Source organism: Arachis hypogaea, chromosome 13 (genome assembly GCF_003086295.3).
Source record: "Arachis hypogaea cultivar Tifrunner chromosome 13, arahy.Tifrunner.gnm2.J5K5, whole genome shotgun sequence".
NCBI lineage: Eukaryota > Viridiplantae > Streptophyta > Magnoliopsida > Fabales > Fabaceae > Arachis > Arachis hypogaea.
In genome coordinates, this window is record NC_092048.1 from 12,783,516 (window position 1) to 12,809,511 (window position 25,996).

Sequence of the window (25,996 nt, forward strand, 5' to 3'; positions counted from 1 at the left end):
TAACTAAGAAATAGAAAACCCACAAACACCCTAAAGAATATTGCTTCTCATAAATATAGAATACTAATATATGTTTGAGATAAGTCAATGTAGAAGGTTGCTATTGGAGTTTCTTTCAAGTCACAAACACCAGATAGAGACTAGAAAGTAAAAAGCTTTATTGCATGTACAAGTCATAGAAATAAATAATAAATAATTTACATACAAACGCATGCATGTGTCACCCATCTTATTTCTTTTCAAATAATTTTGATAAGAAATATATGTACATGTTGTTGATATGTGTTTTAACGAAATTACGGTAAAAACCCTACACTGAACATAAAGCTAAGATATCCTTTCAAAAATAAATAAATAAATAAAGCTAAGATCGCATTAACGATCTAACATTGCAAAATGGTGTTGACATGTAAAAGAAAAAAAAAACAAGAAAACATTGCAAAATAAATGTTTTGCTTTATTGTATACTTAGCTTCACCGACGTGTCGGCATAATCTTCGGAGGCTGTTCCAAAAACAAAGGAATTTTCATATTCTTCACGTACATTTTTGTTTTTTAATTATGTACCTATTTTCTTGTTTCTTAAGATAATATATAATATTATTTGATTATTCCCTAAATACAATTCATAAATCTTAATTATATGATATCTTTCATTATAAATTTTTAATTTGCGATATTGAAGGACCAACGGAATGCTTGTCTCAAAGGATTGAGGCTTAGCTCCATTAAAATCCCTTGAAAAAAAAAAATCCTTTGATAAATACCTATGTCAAAAGAAAAGAAACTAATACTTTGTTGAACATAATTAAACTTGTTCTTTCAATAAACTTTTTAATAAAAAGCAATCCAAGTTTTTAGGAAGGTTTAGTGTGTTATAGATTGTAAATTAAAGTACGATGTATAGTTGGGATTTTGAAGGAAAAACTTGTAGAATTAGTATAATCGGATTAACTATTGTAGTAATATGTGATTAGCTCTGGGTAAAAATTCATTTATAATTATCTTTTTATGAAGTTAATAATTGAGAATGGATCTAATCAAATATGTTAAATCAATAAAAACAATTACGTGTAAATTTTTACCTTAATTATTGTAATATGACTATTGAGTAATTTTTTTTCCCTCGTCGAACTAATAATATAAGTTGAATGAGTATAGAAGTTCAGATTTTTCTCTTTTAGTTAGTTAATCTCTGAAATTTGGCACTTAATATCAATTTTGATCTTTCTTTCTAATTCTTTTTTACAAGTTAAATCTACATATTCATCTTATTTTCCATTCAATTCATTCATATTTCATACTTTTATACACAATCATCAATTCATCTTCACAAATTTCATTATATTACATAAATATAAAATATATAATGATTTATGTATTTTTATTCATCAGCTTAAGTTTTTTTTTTTTTAGTTTCAAAATCGTATGAATATATATTATATAAATATTTCTGGTGAACAATTATAATACTATTATTAATCTATATGTACGAACAATAATTAAGAGTACACTAACAAATTTTGCACTTCTATTTTTAATTTGAGTTAAGTATGATTTTGGTTCCCAACGTAGGGGGCTGAAAATTGATTTCGTCCCTCGGCTTTTTTTCGCTCCAAAATCATACTTTATATATCTCTCTCACATGTAATCCTCATTAGTTTATAGGAATAAGAAAACATAATTAAGTCAAGTTTGTTGTGTTGATGTGATTCATGTGAGATAACAATATTATACATACTTGCTTTCCACCAAACCATATTAACTATGATACACTTTCTCTAACTTTTTCAACATTTTTAATAAAATAAGTTCACTATGATATTTCTCTTTCACCAGGTGGCCCAATCTCAATTGTTCATCAAAATTTAAACTGATTTCTATAAGTTAAAACCATTAGTTGTGTGCCATTTAGCAATAACCTCATATATATTTGTGTTGCTAAAAAAATAGATATCCCCATTCTCAAGAAGAATGTCCAAATTCAATTGCTCTCTTGTAGGGATATATTTTACTTCATAATTATTCTAATCTAAATCTTAATCAGATCAGCTGTTTGTCACTTCCTTTTTTATCTAAATCGATTATTAATGATTCCAAATCACATTTAATTATTCTATTATTAAACCTTTTATTTAAAAAAAAAATAAATTATTAGTTACATGATGATCTACCTAAATTATTTGTTTAGTGGCCCTAGTATTTACATTCATTCTATCAATTATATATATATATATACTTCTCATGTATGTTGGGAGACCTATGTCCGATTCTTAGTACAAATTAATTCTTCTTAACTAAATTACTAAAACAGGTCGCCAAACCCATCTATAAATACATCACACTTAAATAATTTTGCTTCCAATCATGTAAGGATAAAGAAAATTAGTTCAATAATGAAGAAATATAATAAAGATATATTGAAACAAATGAATGGATCATTTTCTTTATTGGTCAAAACAATATATAAATGTGGTAATTAATTTGTATATCCAAACAAATGATAGGTTTACTTGATTAAGATCTGTTGATTAATTAATGACATGAACAATAACCATATATAAGATAATAAAACAAGGGCTTTACTTTAACTTTTTAGTGGTTAATATATACTATATTATGAAGATTACTTTGATGATATTGTTTCCTTTGTAAATTCTCTCCAATTTCTTGGGAAACACAATGTTCCCATCTAGAAGACTAATTGCCATTGTAATGATGGATTAGTGTTAAATTTTTGTTATTTTAATTAAGAAAAGTGATTCTTGTAGCCGTCCACTTTGAGTCAATGTAACTTGTTTATTAATCTTGGTTAAATAAAGAGGAGCCAGCATGTGGTCCTAACATTATTCAAAAATATGTTGCATGATCCTTTTTCATGAAATTTCTAAATCTAAGAACATATGTGTAGTTGGTAAATATTGACGTGATTCTTGTGACCTAACAAATAACAAAATCATCTTAGTAACTATACAACACGCTCCTCTCATATTTTATTCAAGCAAATTAAGTTACAAGATAAATTAAAGAATGGGGTGTTCCATGCCCATGAAAATAAAAATACCATGGAGACAATGAACAAATCATCAACAAAAAATCTCCAATTACAATTGAACCTAGTAATGATCATAAAATCAAAACAAAAACAAAAAGATGTTCAATTTTTTTAATTTTTATATGCATCAAATGTGTTTCAATATATTATAGACAACGTTTAGGGAATCAACTAAAGTACCAGTCAATATATTATAGAGAACGTTTAGGGAACTCATGCTTCCATCTAAAGGGAGAAGGGAGAGAGAAGGGGTAAGAACTGGGGAGTTCTTAGTAGGGCCGGGGTTATTAGTTAAGTTCATTAAATCTGTGTTGTTTAGCATACGAATAGCAAAATACCGAGAAGTAATGAACAGAAGATACAGATAAATAGAGAAAATAAAAAAAATAGAAAGCAGAACGCAAACAAAAGAATACAAGAAAATAAAACTCAAATACAAAGAACAGACTACAAACAAACAGAGTATACATTCATTCAATAATCATAACAGAGAAAATGCATAACCAAGTATAATGCATATCTGTCCTATGCAGGCCATGAGCTCACGTGTTCGTTTACACCCTGCAGCCCGACATTACCTAGGAACAAGTCCCAGATATAGTTTCCCTTTGAGCCGCAATAAAAAAGTTCAATAACACAAAAAAAATCCCATAATATTACTCAAACCTAGCTCCACATTAAAAAAAACCTAACTCTAATTTCCTGACAAAAAAACCTAATCCTAATTCAATTTCTCACGGTGAAAATAAAAAAAACAACCGCACACCCCACCTTTTCCTTCTACTCCCATTCCGTTTCACGTTGTCGTCTTCCTCTTCTGCTTCACTCGTGTCGTTGCGCTTCCTTGGCAAACGGTGTCGACCCTGCTACGCGACATTGATGATCCTCTTTGCTGTGATACACAATCTACATGCAACTTCTTCTGCGCGCGCGGTTGGTTCCTCTATGTTGAGCTTCACCTGCAAGTCCCCATCCACCCTAAGTTTCCAACGTAGGTGCTTTTTCACGTTGTCATTCTCCCTGCAGACGAACATCATCACTGCGACTCGCAACGCTGTGTGTGGTGTGTTTTGTGGTGCGATCAGATTCTCCAAAGAACTTCTTTATCGTCTATTACAAACGGATATCCTGATAAGGTAAATGTGAGATATTTTTTTTGTTAAAATTTGGATGTTTTTTTTATTAAACTAATTTGACGGCGCTATTTCTAATTATTTAAAATTCTACTTTTAAAATAATCAAAATTTTATTTTTAATAATTTTAAAAAATATTAAAAAACCATTAAAATTTATTATTTTTGAGTATTACTTATCCATTAACTTAATTTTTTTAGTCTATAAATTTAGTAATCCAATAATATATTTTTAAATATTAATAACTAATTAGTAGACAAAAACAATAAATTCTAATAGTTACTAATATTATTCAATAAAAAATGTTCAAATTTACTGGTACTTTACCTAGGGGGATCGTATATTAAATATGTTTCAATAACCTAAATACTGGCGTTATAAAAAACCAGAGCCGATCTTGATTGGGAAATGGCACCCCTTTTGACCTTTTCCAATTTGATCACTGGCAGAGTATAGTTGCTCAAAATAAAAATAAAACCCCCCAAAAATGCTCAACAGCTCAAACATGCAATAACACACCATAAAAGGGGCAAAAGACATTGGTCCTTCAAATCCCTCATCATCCAATCCCCCCAAATTACAAATCAAATATCCTCTATTTACTCTAAAATTAGCCGTCATATAAATTATTAAAATAATTAAATTTATTATAAATAAATAAAATTTTACAACAATAAAAAATTATAAAATATTAAATACATATTTTTATACACAATAATTAATTAATAATTACTTTTTGGTGACAATTAATAAAAAAATTTTATATACATATAACATAACTGTTTTGCAAATAATACTTTCCTATTACTAAAAACATTACGTAAATTATAAATATTAAGCATTAAGCAATAACAGCTCTTGTCATTTGTCAAGGTAGCCGTTGCACCTCTCTCTCTCTCTCTCACACACTCTCTGTTCCTCTCACTTCCATTGCATTATTTTACTCCTTTTTGGTTCTTTTTCCTCTTTCAACCACATCAACAAGTAACCCCTCCCTCCCTGTTTCTCTTTCAGCTTCTTTCTCTTTTGGCATCTCATCAAAACTCATTCTTCTTCTTCTTCTTCTTCTTCTTTTGTGAATCACACAACAGAATCCAATGAATTCCTTTCTTCCTAAACCGAAACTCTCCAATCCCCTGAATTCCCCTGTTCCAAAAACCAAGCTTTCAACTTCAATGGATTCAACTCTTTCACAAGACCCCATCTTCTCAATTCTTTCAAAAACTAATCTTTCTTCTGTTCCTATCGATTCCCATTTCTCAAAAACCAAACTTTCTAATCCCACCAACAAGCTTTCTTCCACTCCAAGCGATTCCCCTGTTTCAATAACCAAGCTTTGTTCAGCTACTCCAATGGATTCCCCTACTTCAAAAACACCACTTTCTGCTCCTCCACCATTGTCTGCAGCTTCAAGTTCAATCAGCAGCAGCAGTATCTGCAGCGATAGAAGCAGTGAGACCGACGAAAGCCCCTTCTCCTCTCACCGTTTCGAGCTTCAAGATGTAAAGTTTCAGCTACCAATTCAATCCACACCAACTCCAAGTTCCAATTCTCATAGTCATAGATCACTAGCTGTTCTTTCAGGCCATGTTGGTTCTGTTTCATGTTTAGCACTTTGTGGCGAATTCATACTAAGTGCATCACAGGGTAAAGACATCATAGTATGGCAACAACCGGATTTGCGCCTTTTCGCCAAATTCGGCCAAGGCGATGGATCGATTAAGGCCCTTGTATCCATTGGAAACAAGGTTTTCACTGCTCATCAAGATAGTAGGATCAGAGTTTGGAAGGTTTCAAGGAGTTCAGAGAATGTGTTTAGGCTCGTTGACACGCTTCCGACAACAAAGGACTATTTGGGGAAGTTCATGAAGCAAAGCAACTATGTCCAAACAAGGAGGCACCATAAGAGGCTGTGGATTGAGCATGCTGATAGCATTTCATGTTTAACTGTTCATAATGGTTTGATCTATTCAGGGTCATGGGATAAAACCCTTAAGGTTTGGAACCTTTCGGATTTGAAGTGTTTGGAGTCAATTAAGGCTCATGATGATGCAATCAATGGGTTGGTAGCATGTAGAAGAGGGATTGTGTATTCTGCTTCTGCAGATGGAAAGATCAAAGCTTGGGGAATGGAAAGAGAAAGGGAAGGAGGGAAGTTTAAGAAGAGTAACAAGAACTCACATTGTTTGAAAGGGGTTTTGGAGGGTCATAAAGATGTTTCATTGAATTCTGTGGTTGTTTCTGATGATGGGAAATGGGTCTATGGAGGTGGTTCTGATGGTTATGTTATGGGGTGGGAATGTTCTGAGAGTAGTAGCAATAGTAGTAGTAGTAGTTGGAAGCTTGTTTCTGAGACAAAGGCACATGAAATGGCTGTTTTATGCATGTGCTTAATTGGTGAGCTTTTGTGCAGTGGTTCAGCAGATAAAAGCATTGGCATTTGGAAAAGAGAAGCTTTTGGTAAGCTTTGTAAAGTTGGTGTGATTAGTGGCCATGAAGGTCCAGTGAAGTGTTTGCAAGCTTCATGTTCTAATAGAATTGGTGGAGGATTTTTGCTCTATAGTGGAAGCCTTGATAGAAGTGTGAGAGTTTGGTGGGTTCCTAAGTATAGTAACAACAATGATATTGAAGAAATAGAGAAGGATAATAACAAGTCTATTGTTTCATGTTAAGAACATTTTGAAGGCTCAGAAATGAAGCACAGGATCCCTTATTTTTTGTTAACAGTGTCTGCTGTGCTTTCATTTTTGATTTGTTGTGGTTTTGTTTTCTTTTGTTTTGGATTTGGATTTGGAGTTCATTTCATTTTTTTTTACTGAAGTTGATTGTATAATTTAAGGTGAGGTTTTTAGGGGGCTTGATCTATTGTTCACTAGGGTGACATAGAGAAAATGGTGTTATTATACAATTTTTCTTGTTCTTTTTCTGAATTTTATTTTTATATTTGTACAAAACAACTGTAACTATGCCTTCAAGGGATTCAATGAATCGGAGAATTATAAATTATGTTCTTTTTGTTGGTTGCATGATTATGTTTCCATAATTCCATTTATACCTTATTTATTATTTTATGCAACCATTTGTAGCTTAATGCTGATGGAACTTTTATTTTTTAAATAAAAAGTGCTAGGTTGGTACAATAATTAACAATAAGAAAATAACTGCATAATTGCTAAGCTTAGGTGCAATAAAAAGATTAGTGTATTTCAGATAATACAAACAACTAACCAAAAAACTATGAAGGAACAAAGAGAAAGTATGGGAGATTCTCAGGACAAAACATTTCTGTTGCATTATAAGTCAAGGAATCTTTTCCTATGTTCACAATATGTTGTTCTTTCTGACATATTATTTAGTCACTGATATGTAGATCAGAATACTCAATCAATCAGATCTCTATTATTCTGTCAGCGTAGACAAAAGACAAATGTCAACTACATGACTATTAGCATTTTAGAAAAGATTGGAGCCAAATAAGATCAGAACAAGACAATAAGGTTCCAACTCTTTCTTGCTTCTTTAAGGTTCTTCACTCATATTTCAAGCTTCAAGAGCTTCTTCAAATTTTGGTTGCTATTATCAGCAGTTTTACAAGTAACTGCTTGATCTTAGAAATCATTGTAAAATTTGTAATAATCTTTCATAAACTCAAGAATTTAACTAAACTCGTAGAACTCGAGTGAAACTCAACTCGCAAAATCATAAACTCACGAATTAAAGGGTGAAAACAAAGAAGAAATTTAAAACTAATGGTAGTTGCAAACCAGCTTCATTTGAAAAGTAAAGAAATAAATTAGTCAAACATGTTTTCTTTTTGAAATGGTCTTATATTACTATAACATGTTCGGATGTTCCTAGAAATAAAACAACTCTAGCAAGGTTGCTTCTGCAGAAGTTACGGACTTCAATCCATTGTGTCTAAAATCTAAATTCTAGAATGACTTTTTTTTTTTCTATTCTTTTCCTTCTTCCACCGTCCATTTGGTAAAAAGAAACTGAAAGCAGCCATGTATGTTGGTTTTTCCATGGACCACAGAAAGCCTTAAAATAAAGGAAGTTATTGCTTTAAATTCTATATAAAGCCACCATTCACTATACAGCAACCTTAAGCAATATTTTCTATGCTGCATTGGACCACATTAAGAAGCAGAATATTCCATAAATGTAAACTACATAAATGAGGAGCTGTGTTTTTCTCCTACCACCTTTGTTATTCTTAAGATTAAGATATATATTAAAAAGATGCTACCCTACTATTTGTACCAACCCTTTTTCTTTTTGAGAGGAGAAGAAAAAAATTCATACTTGTCTGAGAGACATGTTATAGAAATCCAGTGATCATTTGAAGCAACAAGTTAACAATAAGAAAATAAAAATATATATTAAAGGAAAAAGCGTCGAGAGTAATTGACTAATTGTGGTGTGGCCAAATTTGAAAGTAACAGTTAAGGTATTCGAAAAAAGTAACATTTTTTAAATGTTAGTTGGACTAGTCTTTGTTATACTGCACTTTTTCCAGTTAAAATATGATAAAATTTTCTTGTCAAGTGGTTGAAAAGAAAACACATTTAAGAATGAAAATTCACAAGAATTTCAAAGTGGAAGAATACCAAACATAGAAGCAAGGAAGAAGGGTCGCTTCAGAAAGCATATCAATATAATAACATATATTATCATTATTATTGATAATTGCTAAAAATGTGGTTCATGCAACCTTGACGTGATTGAACAATTTTAATTGGCTTCCATGCTCTTAAGCATTTGAACATTAGGTTTTGGTTTCAACTAATACATTGACAGATATCAAGGGTCTCATAGTGAAGCATTCAATGTTAATATAACGTTTTATTCAACACAAAAGCAAAATGAAATGAAACTGTATAAAAATAAGCAGAATTTCTTACAAGACTACAATATATAGTATTTATAAATACATGTGCCCATGTCCTAAACTAGGACTACAAAACTTTCTAGTAAGAATAAGAAAAAAAAAAAGAATATTACAACAATTAATCTTCATTCATGGCAGCATAGAAGCAATCTGACCCCTGATGACACCAACCAACCAGCTCAAAAATAAAATCACTCTCAAATCTTCTCCATGCAATACATTAGTCACAAATAGAACAGCAATCATTGTTCTCATCCCATGTTCTCCTTCACAATGTGTGTACATGGTTCACAACTGCTTGTAGAAAAGGACATATGCCTGATCATGCAGCACCTTGTTTGCTCCAATGGCAATAACAGATGCATCATCAAATCTTAGCCACTGACCATTAGGGTATAGGGCATCGGCAGTGTAGTGCCCCTTTGAAGGCTCCCTTCCATGGTGAGTAATCGTGGCAACTAATTCATATCTTCGACCCTGCGCACAACCATATGTTATCTTCAAAGGCGATTAACTAATTTATGCTCAAAACAAAGGGACTGGGATAGTTAAATATACCTCAGTAGATGGCGAAACAAGCAAGTCTCGACCCAATACCAGCTCTAGAGGGAAGTGAACAGGCTTAAGTAGCTTAGTGCTTCCTTGGCTTCCATAACCGAAACGCACCAGGTGCAATATCAATATCTTGGGAAGTGTCTGAATGTGTACAGATTTTCTTGCAGTCACAACGCCAGGCTGAAAGAAATTTAAAATTGTTAGGATTTTGTTAACATGCGCCATAAATTGTGATGAAACTAAAATAGAAAGCATTATAATTTAAAAATTAAAGCATTTAATATCTTCCCAATCCAAATACCATGCCATGCTTTCTTCTTTAAAGTACTAAAGGCATAATTATTAAGACATAAAGGTTGAATACCTTTCCAGTGAGTGTAGTTCGGTAGCCTTCAACAGTTTCTGGAGCAGAAAACAGGTGAAGTGCATCCTCAATTGTGTGGACAGCATCAGGATAAATGTCAAGCTGGAGCAAGAGATATGGTTGAACAGTGGCTGAAGCTCTATTCCCTGAACAACAGACAGATAAATGACGGTTATAGCTGAATCATCTTTCAACTAGTAATGGCATTAATTAACATTCTAAAAAATTTGGAGAGGATTGTGGCAGAAGGAACAAGAGAAAGTGACAGTTCAAAATGTCAACAATGCACTATTAAGCATGATGAAAAAAAGAAAGACCAAATGAAGTTCCACATAAGCTCAATGGTCAAGACAGTTTTTTTCCCCTTTACCTTTAGCTCTCACCAAACTTCTGAGTTGTCCTCCGAAAATTCCACTCAATTCTGATGGAACAAAGCTCTGAGTCCTTGTTACAGCAGATTTATTCTTCGGCCCAACGGTTTCCCATTCATCATCTTCAGCAGAAGAAACTAGAGATGATTTGCTACCATTAAGACTTGAAGACTGTCCCTCAAGCTTCAACAATTCACCATGCATTTGATCCATTACAAAGCTCAAAAATTCCTGAGCATCTTCCTGCCTGAAGAGACGTAATCACCAAGTATATCATAAATTTGCAAGTGTATATTACAAAATCAATTATGATAGCGTAAGTAGGAATGAGGAAGTGGATGATGATTGAGAGGAGGAACAAAACTTCCAAAGATTGTATATCCATCAGTTATCTAGCTGATGCACCTTTTTAGGAAAAATAAATTAGAAAACAAGTCCCTTTAAATGTCAAGAGATTATAAACCGTAACAGTTTCTCAAAATTTTCAAGGAGAGAAACTGTACTTTTGGCATAGGGTTTACAGTTTTAAACGGTTTGATACTTTGATAGTTTGATTCTATACAAGTAGATGATTGATTGTTAGAAAAGAATTCACTTCAACGAAAGATTAAAGAAGTGATTATGAAGGATTCAATTTGGCTTTTTCTTTAGGGAGAGGGTAGTAACATAAACAAAAAGAATAAAAAGCATATTTGAATTCTCACCAACCTTGGTCTTCCTGACATGACATTTGGCAAATCCGGAGAAAACTTTTTTAGAACATCTACAAACATAGTTGGGCAGAATGGCCTTCCAGTCTCCAAAGCATCTGTATCTTTCTTCTTTAATTTGGTTGAGCTTGGCACATCAAATTGAGATAGAAATTCAGTGAATGCCGTCAATGTGGGATAGCCAACCTACAAGTTAGAATAGTAGTAAGCATGCAATTATATTAGCTCAACAATATTTTTATCTTAGTTCAAGGATAATCTTAGTGCAATGGCATAACATCAGTAAATGAATTTATACACCAAACAGCATCTTTTTTATTCTAATGCCACGCAGCTTTAGTTATGCTATTATCACTACAATGGAAGTATGAGGTAGCGAAAAACAAGCAAACAAACCTTCTGAATGTTGCGAGTTCTTAAGTCTTGCAGAAGTTGAACAAAAGGAGAACAGGACAAGAGAGCCTGCACAGTTGCATTGAGAAAGCATAGATTTCCAGAATTTATTAGGCCCCGAGGCAGTAAATCTTTAACTCGTGACACAATATGCCCGTTAGGTGTCTTTTTGGAATCTTGATTAAATAATTTTGATACAGAATCATTATGGCCACCATCATTTTTCCACACATTATTCAGGCTTCCAGCCTCAGAAGCATCCAGGCTCAAATTTGCAATCTTGTTCGTGGGTCCATCCTCATCAAGCAATGGCACAGAAGACACACTATCCGCCTTAACTATGTTTGCACTGCCGAGTATCGAACAGACAATAGGGTAATTGGTACTGCTGCCATTCTCCTTGATAGAACCTGATGATCCAGGTAAACTAATACCGACAATTGTCACTCCATTGCACTTATGAGAATGGGAGACATTAGAACTGGTTGGTGCTTTTGATGAATTTCTGGGGTCACTTGATTTGGCACTAACAGCATTCAGAGAACCAAATTGCAGCGGGCTCTTCTCTACAGGCTTTTCATCTTTAACCGGAGTAGAAGACTGCTTCTGCAACAATGATCTGGTTTCATCTTCTGTAAAAGACCCAAATAGAAATACCTGCAAAGTAAAGAAAGCACAATTCAAGAAACAAAATTAACAACTTAAACTTAGGCCACTTTGAACAAAGTAAAACGAAAAGCAGAAGACTCCCAACAACCGACAATGCAGCAAGATAAGAACAAAAGGAACTTAAAACATGAAATTGTTCCTAATCCTAGTATTCTCTAACTGAACAAGATTTCTAATACTGATACATCAATGATTATCTATTTATTTATATATTCATCACAATCATTGAATAGCAATAGTACCCAATTTATTTAAGAAGAATGCTAGAAGGTCATTAAAATTTATTTTTTTGGCCATCACTTAATCATAAACTCAATTCCTTTAGTCTAGTAATCCAACAACATTCTTTATAATAGCCCTTTAACATTCCACTTTATTTAAAAATGAATAAAAATCAAACCCCCTCCAACAATTGTTCGAAAAAACAATCCTTTTGGCATAGTTGAATTAATTTATAACACCATACAAAATAATTGCCAATCCTTGTTAACACACAAGACTTGCTCATCTATTTGTTTATGTTTAAAAGAAAACGTGGGTATCTCAATGTCGCAATTGTAACGTCAAATAAGATTAAAAGGAATAAAAGTAACAAATAAACATATAAATGCAAGGTGCCGGTGGCGAAGTAAATGGCAGAAATTGAAACAAATAGGAAATTAAAAAAGAAGATGAAGGAAAAAACATGAACGTAAAAGAAAAGAAGACGTAAAAGTAGAGAAATTTCATTAATAAAAACTGGAAAAAAGCAAATTACAAGTGTTTGAGTTCAGTTCTTGGAAAAAAAATTTGAGTAAAACACCAGCACAAACAACGACCCACAAAACCCTGAACTTTAGGATTAAAAGAAGAAAACAAACCTTAGAATCACTCATGTTGATCACGCGACGGAAGTTGCAGACCTAAAAAGCTGAAGGTGGATGGAAAATTAGAAGTATAAGAAAAGAGGGAGGGGAGCGTAGGTATGAAGAAAGTGTGATGAAGATCAAAAAGTAGGGTTTTTGTAGACCCTGAAGGAGCAGTGGCGGTGACTGAAGACATTAACAAGGGAAAGAAAAAACAGAAAGAGAAGAGAGAGAGCATTTAATAACGGAACCCTCCTCCCCAAATCAGCTTTTGTAGTTCCACGACGGTGCATCGACAAGCATAAGATAAGGGAGATAGAAAGATCTGATCTTATTTATCTTTTGAATTTGATTTTGATTCTGATTCAGATGAGATGGATTTTTTAGTTTTTAGGGTTAGGGTTGTGAATTGCGATTGTGAAAAGAATAAGCACTGCCTCTGCCTCTCTTGAACTTGTGCTTGCGATGGTGAGCAACTTGGCTCAAATCAAATTAAAAAATGTATATATTTTAAAATTTTGGGCCTTATTTTTCTTTCGATTTCTTTCTTTTAAATCTAATTTGGATTTTATAAATTAGAGATAATATCTATACTTGGCTTTAGTTTTGATTTGTGAAGATTGTTTGGGGAATTTAACCCAATAAACTAATGCATGTTTGAATGTCTTTTAGGAAAAACAAATTAAAGAAAGATCTGTTCAAAATTTTAATGTGTTGACAAATTTTGTTAGGTAAAAATAAAATAATTAAAAATAATGAAAATATATCTTTTTCAAAAGTTATAATTTAATCTTTTAAAAAATTATTTTTATTTAAGAAAAATATAACATAATAAATGAAATGGTATTTTTATTGTATCTAAAAATAATTTATGAGATATTTAAATATCAAACTATTTTTATTGTTTAAAAAATTATTTAAAAAATCACTTAAAAATATCTTTTTTTAAAGATCAATTATATTATTATTATTTTTGTTCTTCTTATTATTAAAATTTAATTTTAATAAGTTTATAAATAATAAATAAAATAATGTGAATTAAAAAAAATTGAATGAGAGTGGGAGAGAGACTGAGAGAGAGAGTTGGCGGCTTTATTTGGGAAAGTGGGATAATAATGGAAACAAATAAATGTGTTTGTTTTTTAAATTGAAGATAAGGATAAAATTTAATTTAAATACTAAAAACTGTTATTTAAACTACCTTAATTATCGTTATAATAATGAAAGATGAAAGATGAAAGATTATAACAAAAGATATAATAAATTTTAAATTTTATCTTATATAATAGAGATATAAGGATAAAATTGAAAATTGAATTTAAAGACTAAAAAACTGTTACTTAAACTACCTTAATTATTAGACACAAAAAAAAACCTACCTTAATTATCGTTATAATAATGAAAGATTATAACAAAAGATAATGACAAATATAATAAATTTTATCTTATTTTTATCTTATATTATAGAGATATAAGGTTTACTATCAAATTTCAAAAGAGATGGTTTCCAATTCCATTAGTATCGTGTCTGTAAAGCTTTTTCTTGGCAAGACCAATGTTAATTGTTAAGTGAATAGTCGCAATATTTTGAAGCTTGTGTGCTCCACATAAAGAATATGTTGTTAAAAATGTAAATATCAATATTCGATGCCCTTTTTAATCATATAAAATAAGGAGGCCACTCAGATAAAGACGCGTAAAACGTCTTTTTTTAAAGATGTTTTTATGTTGTGTTTTAATTGGTTTCTGTATAATTTATTCGGTGTTCCTCATCACATATTATTAAATTCCTCAAAAGATTTTCTTTCCAAAAACAATAAAAAATATTTAATTTAGACTAAAACAAAAAAGGTAATAGATTAACTATTAGATTTTTTTTAAAAGATTATTTACATAAAAAAATATATCACATTCATTATATACGGTAATTCTATAAATAATTATATACGGTAAACACCATGAAAATTATTTTAATCATATATAATTATTTTAAACCATGAAAACACCGTTTATTTTTAATTATATATGATTAAAAATAATTAAATAAATATATTCGATAAAAAATTAATATTATTAAAAAATAAAAATAAAATTTATTTAATTAAATAAATATATTCAATTCGATCCAATCTGATCATCTTATAATACTTATTGGTTTCTGAAATTATGTTCATATTTCAATTCATAGTTGTAAAAACCGAACTGGATCGGCTGGTTCGACCGAAAAACTAGTGAACCGTACTAGAATCGGAACCAGACTAGGTTTATTCCTTGGACCGTTTAAGGAATAAAATCAGTGTGAACCGATAAAAACCGGTGCAAACCGGTCTAACCAAACTGGTCTGCTTGAAAAATTTTTTAAAATGTCTCCATTAAGTCTCGAACAAATAACCTTGGAGCAAAAGCAACCTCTACTTGCCACTTAACCATTGCACTTCTAAGTATTGTATTTGACAAATACTAATTATATAGTATACATAAATATCTAATTTAATTTAATTTTTGTTTTTTCTATTTTTAAAATTAATTATATCTTAATTATATACCATTATTAATATAAATATAAATTTCACTAAAAATTTATTAATTTACTTGATCTATTTTATTGCTAGTATTGTGATTAAAGTTATTTGTTTTGGTGTTAGTGTTAAAATCTACTGATATTATAGTTAGATGATAGGCTTTGTGAATTAATTATTTTTTTATTGTGTCAAAATAAGATACTATTGTAGTATTAAAATTTTATAGTTTTTTTATATTAGTTATTTTTAGAAGTTGAGACTTGATTCTTCATAAAATGTTAGTGAAGATATGTATTTCAAATTTTAATTTTAAGTTTTTAACTATTTTATATTTTATATTTACGTGAGATCAGTTTTATCGGTTCAACTAGTGATTTATCGGTTGAACCAATAAACCAGTGAACCAGTAGCTTGACCGGTTCGATCACTGGTTCGGTTCTAACAACTATGTTTCAATCTAATTTCAAAAATTTCGATTTACTTAATTTAGTCTCCCAACTTAATAGTTATGACTCACATTGGTTCCTAATCTTATTTTTGTCACTGTCTCACAAAATTGTTAACGACATGCTGAGATGGACTAACGACTGCTACATTATACATTCTAGCGACTATTTGATGTGACAATTGAAATTTTTTTTACCTTATTTTTTTTTCAACAAAACACTTAAAACCCTAATATGAGTCACGGATACCTAAGTTAAAAAATCAAACTAAGTAAATTGAAACTTTAAAATCAGATTAAAGCTCGAATATAATTTCAAAACAGAACTTTAACTTATGTAGTGATTAATTTAAATGAGAATCAAATAAATCAAAATTCAACATAATTTTTATCAATGTTTTCAAATTCGAAATTTCTATACAAAAATTAACTAGAATTTGTCTTTAAATTAAAAATTTAATGAAATAGTGACTTTAATTATCTTAACCAATGTCCTAATTAATTACTTTTATGTCTTAAAAAAAATGTATATGAAAAAAAAAATAATTAATTTATCTATTTTAATAAATAGTTATTTTACTAAAATGAAAGAAACTATTTTTTTAGAATTTTTTAAGAACTAATTAATATTATATATATTTTGTTACATTACATTTAGTTATAAAAATTTTATTTATTTCTAATGCTTATATTAAAAATAAAAAGAAAATTTAAATTAGTGAATCTTAATCTATAATATAATAATAATATAGTAATTATTTTATATATTGTACGAATATAAATTAATTATTTTTTTATTTATAAAAATTTTAAAAGGCTTAAGCTTGTTATATATATATATATATATATATATTGATGAATGTGATATATTTTTTTATGTAAATAATCTTTTAAAAAAAATTTAATAGTTAATCTATTACCTTTTTTGTTTTAGTCCAAATTAAATATTTTTTCTTGTTTTTGGAAAGAAATTTTTTTGAGGAATTTAATAATATGTGATAAGGAACACCGAATAAATTATACAGAAACCAATTAAAACACAACATGGAAACATCTTTAAAAAAAGACGTTTTAGGCGTCTTTATCTGAGTGGCCTCCATAAAATAATATCATTGCAAGTTTGCAATATAGAGAGTAGCCTTGTGATCCCACAGATTTCGCATATAGGAATAGATTAGAGATAATCATAATAAGAGTTTATCTAACATATATTTATGATAAATTTATTATTAATTAAAAGTTTTAAATATTTTTATTTATTGAAGGTAAAATAAATTTATTAAAAACTTATATTTAACATGTATCCTTATAATATAAGATAGATAAATCTTAATAATAATAATAATAATAATAATAATAATAATAATAATAATAATAATAATAATAATAATAATAATAATCAAAGTTAATCAGTCAACTATAACCTAAATCATAACTATATACAGGTCTTAATCTTAAAATAAAAAATATCATGTAAAATTAAATCATTATAAAATTAGTAAAGACGACATAATTTTTCAAAACTAATAAATTATATCTGAAAAAGAGACAAAATAAAAATATTTATTAAAATATTCTTAATTATTAAAAAAATGGTTAAAATTTCAATTTTTCTCCTCAGAAATCTTCGTATTTTGTGTTTTCATTTGTTGGAGACACTAAAAAAAATAAAATTTTATGTCTCTAAAGTAAAATTTTAGTTTCAATCTCTAACTACTGAATACCACTACCTAATTGCAACACTATACTTATAAATTATAATCTAATCAATGAACAAATTCACAACTTTTTGTGTCTCATTAATGTGCAATTCTCAACCAAAATAACATCCAAACACATATACATCACACACAGCAGTTTTCCTTTTTCTTTTCTTTTTTTTGGCACTTGAAACTCCACTCTCATGTTACAAGGAACTATGTTAAATTCAAGCAAAGCTTTCATCATTTAAAGGAACTTTGTCTATTATCCCAATTGGGCAGTGAGCAATCTGAATTGATGCTGAGATCCTTTATGATAGTCCTGCTTGATTTTATAGGCAATGGAAGTCCCTTAAAGCTTGGTGACCTTTGTTGATTACAACCACCGAACTTGTTGCCATTTCTACCATTATTACTAAGCACTTCACTGTTAACATTAGACACAACAGATAGCTTCTTCTTGCATGGTGAATAGCTACTATCACTGTCCAAATGACCTGTCCTTACTCTTGGGGAGCTTGTTGATCTTGCTTTTGCTCTTGCTGATTCTGTTGCGGCCATGTATGCCGGAGTCGCCGGAGAAGAGCTTGAGAATGATTGGTTTTCTCCCACTGAACACTGCTTCCTATGAGTAAAAACTTTTCTTGAAGAAACTATTGGAGAATCTAAACCTTCAAATGGACTTTGTTGTCTATGCATGTTTCTCAGCTTAAGTTGTCTTCCTCCATAATATTCTTCACCACCTCTTGAATTTGAGCTGAAAACTGAGTCTAAATCTTCAAGCTCTTTGCTCTTTGAAAGCTGTGTATCCACCCATTGTTCCAGCCAGTACCTCCATCTTCCATTCACTTTACTTCTTTCTGATTCTGCTGACCTCTGAAAAGAAAGGGGAGAGGGAAAGAGAAGGGGGGGTATTTCAGTTAACCTTAAAGCGAAAAAGAACAAAGCAAAAAGGGTTTGAAGGAACTTACTCTGTGATTAAATGAGTATTCTTTTATTCTTTCTCTCTTATGAACTGCTTCTTTCTTGATTATGCAAGAGGCATCTACCTCTTCCTTCAATAAGGTGCTGTCACTCCACTTTCTTTCACTGTTTGAGTCCATCTGTAATAATATGAAAACTATGTTTAAAGTTCTACATTTTGCAATGATTATATGAAAACGAATGATGTAATGTAACAAATCTTGTGCATACCCTTATTATCTTGTCTTTTGAATCATGCATCTCTTCATTTTCAGTGCAATAATCCCAGCTTCCTTCAACCATTTTGAGTCTCCTTGCACAGACCTGTGACTGGATACTCACAATGGATTGCAAGCACTTCAAAGTACTCATGGCTTGGCGCCTTACTGCTCGGCCACGAATTATGGCTTGAAGCTTTACTATTCCCTTTAATGCTCTCAAAGCCTTCTTAGCCTGCAACGAAATAACAGTCAGAGAATAATATAACACAAAGCAGAATGAATAAGAAAATAGTAACATGACATGGTTTCTTCGTCTGATTAGTAATTGCTGCAACTAATTTCTGATTTACTTTCCTTCCAACTTCATTATTTCTTGTATCCCACACCTTATGCTAGATGAAATTCTAGGAAACTATAAGGGAAAAAAGTTGCATATGCTAATAGTTATAGCTTTTTTAATCACCAATTGCTACAAGAAATTTTGTGAATTAGTAGTTGCTGATTTCCTTAACAAGTTTCAGCTTCTAAGTTCAACTTCAGTTTTTCTGTCAATTTGACCATCAATAGTTTTCTGGGTACAAACTAGCACTAATTGAGCTGTTTCTTCAAAATAACATTAATCCATAAGTGAGAAAAATAGTAGTAAAGGTAAGGGATTTTTGAAAATAATTCTCAGCAGACTCGAGCAAAAGAAAAGAAATTTGGGGGAAAAAACTCACCAAGTAACCCCTAAATGCAGTTTGAATTTTGATGGCTGCAAATTCTTTGATATTATTCCTCTGGCACTGGCTTATGGAATGAGAAGCAACATCCCTAGTTTCATCAGATTCTTCTGAATTATGTTTAGGTTTGTGGGAAGATTGTGGGACCCCAGTGAGCCTTACAACCTCAGCAGCAGCAGCAGCAGCTGAGGCAATGGCCACTGTTAAAGCATGTTTCTTGCTCTCTTCTTCCTCTGCTTCACTCACAAGTGTTGCTGTTGTTGTTGTTGGTGGTGGCGGTGGTGGGGCTGCAATTGAAGGCAACCTCTTCTTCTTTACCCTTCCAAATACCCATCTCCTTCTCTTCTCCTTGTTCTGTATTCAAAGTTTTCTCTCACATAATCTCAAACAGTTGGTCTACACATTATAAAAAAGCAGAAAGCATTGCACTTTACCTTGTCTTGTGTGGAATTTGAGTCCCATATGAAGAGCCTCTTCACAAGGCTGAACCAACTCTTCTTCATAGTCCTTTTATCAAATACCACATGGGCATTCTACATCTGAAAAAATTTCACCATAAAAACCTCTTCTTATAGCAATTGTTGAAGTGACTTAGCATTAAAGTGATGATGATAATTTTAATAAAGTCTATAACATTATACTTTGTCCAATAAAGAATGAACAATTTGCAGAGCTTTGTGTTTGATTCCAAATTGCATAAGTAGCAAGTCATAACAAAATGTAACAACTTTGATTTCAGAGCAAACTAATTAAACACCAATGCACAAAAATCAAGAATACATTTGATGAATGCTATGCAGATTTTGGAGTGAGATCCAAGTTAATCCTTACCTATTTTTTTATAGAAACCCAATCAACTTTGTTTAGAAAGGACAAGAGCCACCGTTTGAGAAAGCTTAGTGCTTTGAGAATAAATTGCAGTGAATGATGTCATTAAATTCAGATGGAAAAGGCATTGAAGCCAGAAAACATTCTTTTAAAATATATAAATAAAATAAATAATAATAATTTATCAGTTAACAAAACCAAAGAATTTGGAACTTTGGATCAGATAGAATGATGGATTTTGATCAGTGAAATGAATGTGTTTTTGCACAGATATCAAAAACCCTTTTTTCTTTTTTACTTTGTTGAGGTGCAGAAAAATTCCAGTAGCTATCAAAATCTGGTTTGTGTTTATAAGTGGATATGATATGATTTTTTTATTTTCATGTGGATGCAAGTATAGCAATCATGCACATTTTCTCATCTACTTCTTCAATGTGGGGCCTTCAAGAACAAAGCATTGATTTGAACAGCATAATAGCAGAGCCACTTTGTTTTCATTAACAGGGAGAGAGTGCCTTTGAAATCAATGAAGCAAAAAAATAAAACAGAGTTTTAAAATCTTTTCATCCTTTCTTTCTTTACTATAACTGTAGCAGGCATGTTCATGTGTCTGTTGGGTTTGAAATGACAGAACTATCCTTCAATGGTCGCCAATATAACCTAGAAATGGCATTTTTTTTGTTATTTTTCATAGTATTCTTCGACCGACTTAATCTATTACGGATCTGAATTTTATTTAAAATTTTATCATTAATCAATATATTATTGTATGTATTCAAATTATTTACACTTATTTAAATAAATGAGTAAATTAATTATTAGATCAATCCAAATTGGGTACATTTTAATAGCAAATGACATCATGCAACATCCACCCTACTTTACATGCTTGGTCAATTTCTTGATAGAGGCCATAATTCATATATACATTTTAGTGAATTACTAAAATAGTTTGTGAAAAATTACTTACTTTTTTCTAATGAAATATTTGCCTACTATACATTAGAAGATTAAATACGTAATTTCTATTTCTGTTGAAAAAAATTGATACATATCACTTTAGCTATATTCGGTGTCTATTCAATTATTTTATGCTCTCTTTTGTGTATAAAAGATCAATCATAAATTAACTACATCATATGGATATATATTTTATATTGATAAAAAAAATTAGATTATATTGCTATACAAAAATTTAATTATTTTGATAATTGATTTTGTTAAAAAATATAAAATACATACATAAACATAGGTAGATAGCTGATTTTTGTGTTTATAGAATATTTTATGTATTTTGTAAGCCAACTAATTTGTTAACCAAAGGTTATTTTAGTAATTCCCTTTATTTGCTTGAGCAAGTATTTTTTTAAAAAAAAAAAATACAAAAGAGGTAACTAAAATATCTTGCCATAAAATTGTAACATTTAAAAACATTTTCAAAATTTCAAATTTTTTGTTAACTTCTTTTAAATTTGAAAATTTAAATATTTTTTATTTTTTAGTAATATATATATATATAAAAGAAATACTGTAATATGTTAATGTTTTTTGTTTTGCTAATAAATTATTAAATTAATTCAATTTAATTTAATTATAAAACAGATTGTTCATGTAATAGAATTGATATTATATATTAGAAAAGTTTAAAATTAGTAATTTTAATTTATATTGATTAATATTTTTAGTTAACAGTCTAATATCTTTAATTTAGTAGCCAAACATCATATTTTAAAATATTATTAATTAATAGTTGACTAAAAATAATAAATTATGTTAACTCTGTAGCACTACTTATGCTGTATTACACATATGGGTAGCATGCTTTTGGTGTACAGGCAGGATGTCTCAATCATTTTAGTATCATGTTTGGCGACCATGTGAAACGCTAGCTCTTTTGGTTCCTTTTATGCACATTTTTTATTCTCACTTGAAGCTAGAAGATGTCTGGCACCATGTACATTAGCGATGAGATATTCTTTGCACAATAATTTTGGAAGAAGTTAAACTTGATTTGATGCTCTTTGATCCTATCAAGCAGGCAGGAGATAAAACAAGTTGGTTTTGGACAAACTCAAATACTCTCACCTACTCAACTAAAAGTGGGTATGAATGGTTATTGAAGAAGAAATTTGGTTGGAATGATAATGAAAATTGGCTTTGGCTTTGGCACTTGAAAATACCGGAGAAGATAAAGTGTCTGCTCTGGCTTTGCCTCAACAACGAAGTTCCCACAGTTAGTTACCGGTTTCAAAGAGGTCTTCCTACTTCTGATTTTTGTCAGAGATGTTATCTTGCTCGAGAAGATATTAACCATTGCTTTAGGACTTGCCAAAAAACTCGTCAGATTTAGATTAGCTTAAACTTGGGAATGACCGATGAGGACTCTAATTTGGATTTTCTGTTTTGGATTCGTTCTAATCTCAACAAAAATGAGTTTCTCTTTGTAGCGGTCTTTTGGTGGATTTGGAGGGATAGAAACAATGACATCTTCCATAAAGATGATCTATGGAGTAAGGAGAAATTTGTTCACTTAGTTAAACATGCTGCTCGAGATTTATTTAATGTTGTTACCACCCAAAAACATATTATTATTCCTTTCTCTTTGCAATATAATTGAGAATCACCTCCAATGAATGTCTGTAAAGTGAACTGCGATGCAAGCGTTTTTGAAAATGAGTAATTAGCTGACTTTGGATGTATTATTAGAGACAGCATGGGAATTTGGATAAAAGGTTGTTCTCCCAGTATACCTTTTTCTAGTGTTCTCTATTGTGAGGTTCATGCTATTTAGAGAGGGCTTGTTATGGCTTGGGATTGCGAGTGCAAAGAGATTATATGTGAAACTGATAATCTTGATATGTTTCTTCTTGTTTCGCGAGGCACAACATGATTTGGAATGATTCTGATCTGCTTGACAAAATCAAATAGATGCTTCAGCGCAATTAGACAGCTACTTTAGTACTCATCCAACGCACAACAAATAGAGTGGCTAATTTAATGGTTAATTAAAACTATTACTTTAAACAAGCAAGTGTACCTAAAATGGCTACTATTCCCTAATAATTTAGATATTATTATTAAAAAAGAGTGCTATTCTTTCTCTTTAAGTCATTTTTTTTTGTATTATATTCCGTCACCAAAAAAATACATACGGGTAACATTACTAATTTATTAGGATGTGAAAGAGTATGGTAAAGTGGCAATGTGGCATGGAATACGTAGTAGATTAGAGAGAGTTGTTATATGGTGGGTCGTGGAGAGCAGAGGTAGGTGTATGAATGCGTCACATCAGGTAACAAAGATGTGAATGTATGAAATGTACGAATATAAAGGGCAGTATTAGGAGGAGACATAGACATAGTTGCAGGCACACAAGTGGGGGATCTTTGCATAATTCAAAAGAGTGGGCACTCGAGACACACAATGTGCAAATTGGTAGAGAATGTGGGCAATATTACACACTCTAATTGCTTCATTGCCACACAATACAGCTGTATAAGGACCCAAATACACCAACTCCCAATAATATAAATGCGCTTTGCTTTTTATATTCACTTCAAATTAAGGTTACGAGAACCAAATCGGTCAATAAACTGATAAATTTTTGATTTAATAATTTACTAGTTCGATTAGAGTTTAATTAGTTTAATTAAATATTAAATAAAATTATTAAAAATTTATATGTAATTTTAAATATATAAATTTAATAATTTTTAACTTAATAAAATTTAAAATTTTACAATTTTATATAATAAATTATTCATAATTTAATATTAAAAGTTTACAAAAAATTTTAAATATCAAAATTCATAACTGAAAAGTTTAAATAATGTTATATTATTTTATTTTTTAAAATTATTTTATTTATTTTAAAATTTAAACTTTAAATTATAAATATTTAAAGTTGAATGTTTTAAATTCTCACATCTTTATTTTTGTAACCATTGTTTCATTATTATTATTGTAAATAATCATGTTTAAATAGAGATATTTACCTATTGACTTAGAGACATCTACCTATTGACTTATACATTAATTAATGTACTTTTTGCCTTTTAACGAGTTTTGGGTTGAATTTTAAGAATAAAAGAAAAAGTATTCTTGTTTGAAGATTTTTATTCTCTTTTAGCCGAATAAAACTAATAAGTTAATTAGGTTTTTAGTTCAATTAAGAAAAAAAAATATAGATATATTGAAATGTACTTGGAGACAGATTCTGTTTTGCTAGTGAAAAATAAATAAAATAAAAAAATGACTCAAAAAACGACTATTCATGTTGGTTAATATGGTCATAAAGAAGTTTGTCTATTGTAGAATAGACTAATGAAGGTGGTTTTGTTAGAGATGTCTATGATTACAAGACCAACTCTCACGGTGCAATTGAAGTCTATAAGGGAAAAACATTTCAAATCAAAAGTATAGACTTAAAGAGATTCAACCCTATTGTAAGAGACAAGCAAGTGCTGAATGATAATGAAATTGCCTCCTTATAAAAATATTTCACATGAACTACTTGGAATCAAAGACAAAATAGGTTCCCCCAATAGATATCTACTCCCCTATGGCCAAAATATTTAAGTGCTATTTCAAGTACTCTATCTATAGCATCAGCCACAACTAGGTTATACATACATTGTTGTCCACCACCTTCTATTTAATTTCCTCCACCATATCTGGTACATTAAATACCACCACCTATACACTAAAATTTTTACATATGGATAATTTTAGTATAAAATGTAAAATATTTGATAATTTTAGTGTTTTATACGATTATAAAGTAGTATAAAATATCTATTTTTTAAATAAAATATTATTTTTTAATTATAAAAAGACAAAACATCAATAACATTTTATAAAAATTCACAACAACATATAACACATAATTTAGATCACCTTTAAAAAATTAACCGCTCATAATCCAATATATATATAAAAAAAGGTTCACATCTATACCTTATCTTTTTCTTTTTTTTTATATAAAATATATTACTATATATCAAACACTGTCAATTCTAATTATAAATTATATAAGCCAATTTTATATTTATTAAAAATTAAATTAGTTTGACAAATTATCTAACAAAATACTATTTAAATAATTTTGTCAAAATAACAAAAAATATATAATAAATAATATCGAATTAATTTATAATTTATTATTCAAATTGTCAGAGTAAAACTAATAATTGTTCAAAATTCTGCCAGAAAACCAAAAAGGTATAGCCAACAATAAGTCAACAAGTATATTTAAACTACATTCTATACTAATTAATTGTCATTAATTATTAATTATTTAAATTTTATTTTTAAAAAATATAAAATTAATGATTATTAATTACCTCTTTTTACTCTAATTCATCTTTTACCATTTATTACGCAAATCCTAATTTCTCTTTAAAAAAAACGTCGGAACTAAAAAAATACCAAAATATAAGATAAAGAATCATCCAAATCCTAAGAAAAAAACATACAAAACATGGAAAAAAGAATCATCCAAAACTAATAAAAAGAATCATCCAAAATTTAGGAAAAAGAAATATAAAAAACTAGTTAAAAGAATAATTCAAAACCAAATAGGAGAGGAGAAGAAGAGCCGTAGGGTGAC

At 30.0% G+C, this 25,996-nt stretch overlaps 3 protein-coding genes across 4 annotated transcripts; 1 reads left to right on the forward strand and 2 right to left on the reverse strand.

Moving 5' to 3' along the window:
* Positions 1-5,045: 5,045 nt before the first annotated feature.
* Positions 5,046-7,195, forward strand: LOC112737296 (protein JINGUBANG). The gene has a single exon (XM_025787132.3). The coding sequence runs from the start codon at positions 5,287-5,289 to the stop codon at positions 6,859-6,861; it is 1,575 nt and encodes a 524-aa protein (XP_025642917.1). The 5' UTR covers positions 5,046-5,286; the 3' UTR covers positions 6,862-7,195.
* Positions 7,196-9,052: 1,857 nt separating this feature from the next.
* Positions 9,053-13,646, reverse strand: LOC112737297 (ubiquitin carboxyl-terminal hydrolase 24). The gene is made up of 7 exons (XM_025787133.3): positions 13,003-13,646; positions 11,477-12,130; positions 11,079-11,266; positions 10,370-10,617; positions 10,000-10,145; positions 9,639-9,815; positions 9,053-9,557 (listed from the first exon to the last, which is right to left on the reverse strand). Exons 1-7 carry the CDS (start codon positions 13,015-13,017, stop codon positions 9,369-9,371), a joined length of 1,617 nt encoding a protein of 538 aa, XP_025642918.1. The 5' UTR covers positions 13,018-13,646; the 3' UTR covers positions 9,053-9,368.
* Positions 13,647-17,724: 4,078 nt separating this feature from the next.
* Positions 17,725-21,067, reverse strand: LOC112737299 (protein IQ-DOMAIN 11). 2 transcript variants are annotated; one of them, XM_025787134.3, is made up of 6 exons: positions 20,392-21,067; positions 19,995-20,099; positions 19,558-19,914; positions 18,849-19,070; positions 18,626-18,757; positions 17,725-18,530 (listed from the first exon to the last, which is right to left on the reverse strand). In XM_025787134.3, exons 2-6 carry the CDS (start codon positions 20,061-20,063, stop codon positions 17,898-17,900), a joined length of 1,413 nt encoding a protein of 470 aa, XP_025642919.1. In that variant the 5' UTR covers positions 20,064-20,099; positions 20,392-21,067; the 3' UTR covers positions 17,725-17,897. The 2 variants fall into 2 exon arrangements, with proteins under 2 accessions (XP_025642919.1, XP_025642920.1); XM_025787135.3 differs by having other exon boundaries at positions 20,202-21,013.
* Positions 21,068-25,996: the final 4,929 nt, after the last annotated feature.

Coding starts and splice junctions, on each gene's coding strand:
- LOC112737296 (XM_025787132.3), top strand. CDS start 5,287: ATGAATTCCTTTCTTCCTAAACCGAAACTCTCCAATCCCCTGAATTCC.
- LOC112737299 (XM_025787134.3), bottom strand. CDS start 20,063: ATGAAGAAGAGTTGGTTCAGCCTTGTGAAGAGGCTCTTCATATGGGAC. Junction 19,915..19,994: donor CAAATTCCACACAAGACAAG/GTAAAGTGCAAT, acceptor CTTTGAATACAG/AACAAGGAGAAGAGAAGGAG. Junction 19,071..19,557: donor CTGCATTTAGGGGTTACTTG/GTGAGTTTTTTC, acceptor ATTTCGTTGCAG/GCTAAGAAGGCTTTGAGAGC.
- LOC112737297 (XM_025787133.3), bottom strand. Junction 9,816..9,999: donor GAACTACACTCACTGGAAAG/GTATTCAACCTT, acceptor AATTTCTTTCAG/CCTGGCGTTGTGACTGCAAG. Junction 9,558..9,638: donor TTGTTTCGCCATCTACTGAG/GTATATTTAACT, acceptor GGTTGTGCGCAG/GGTCGAAGATATGAATTAGT.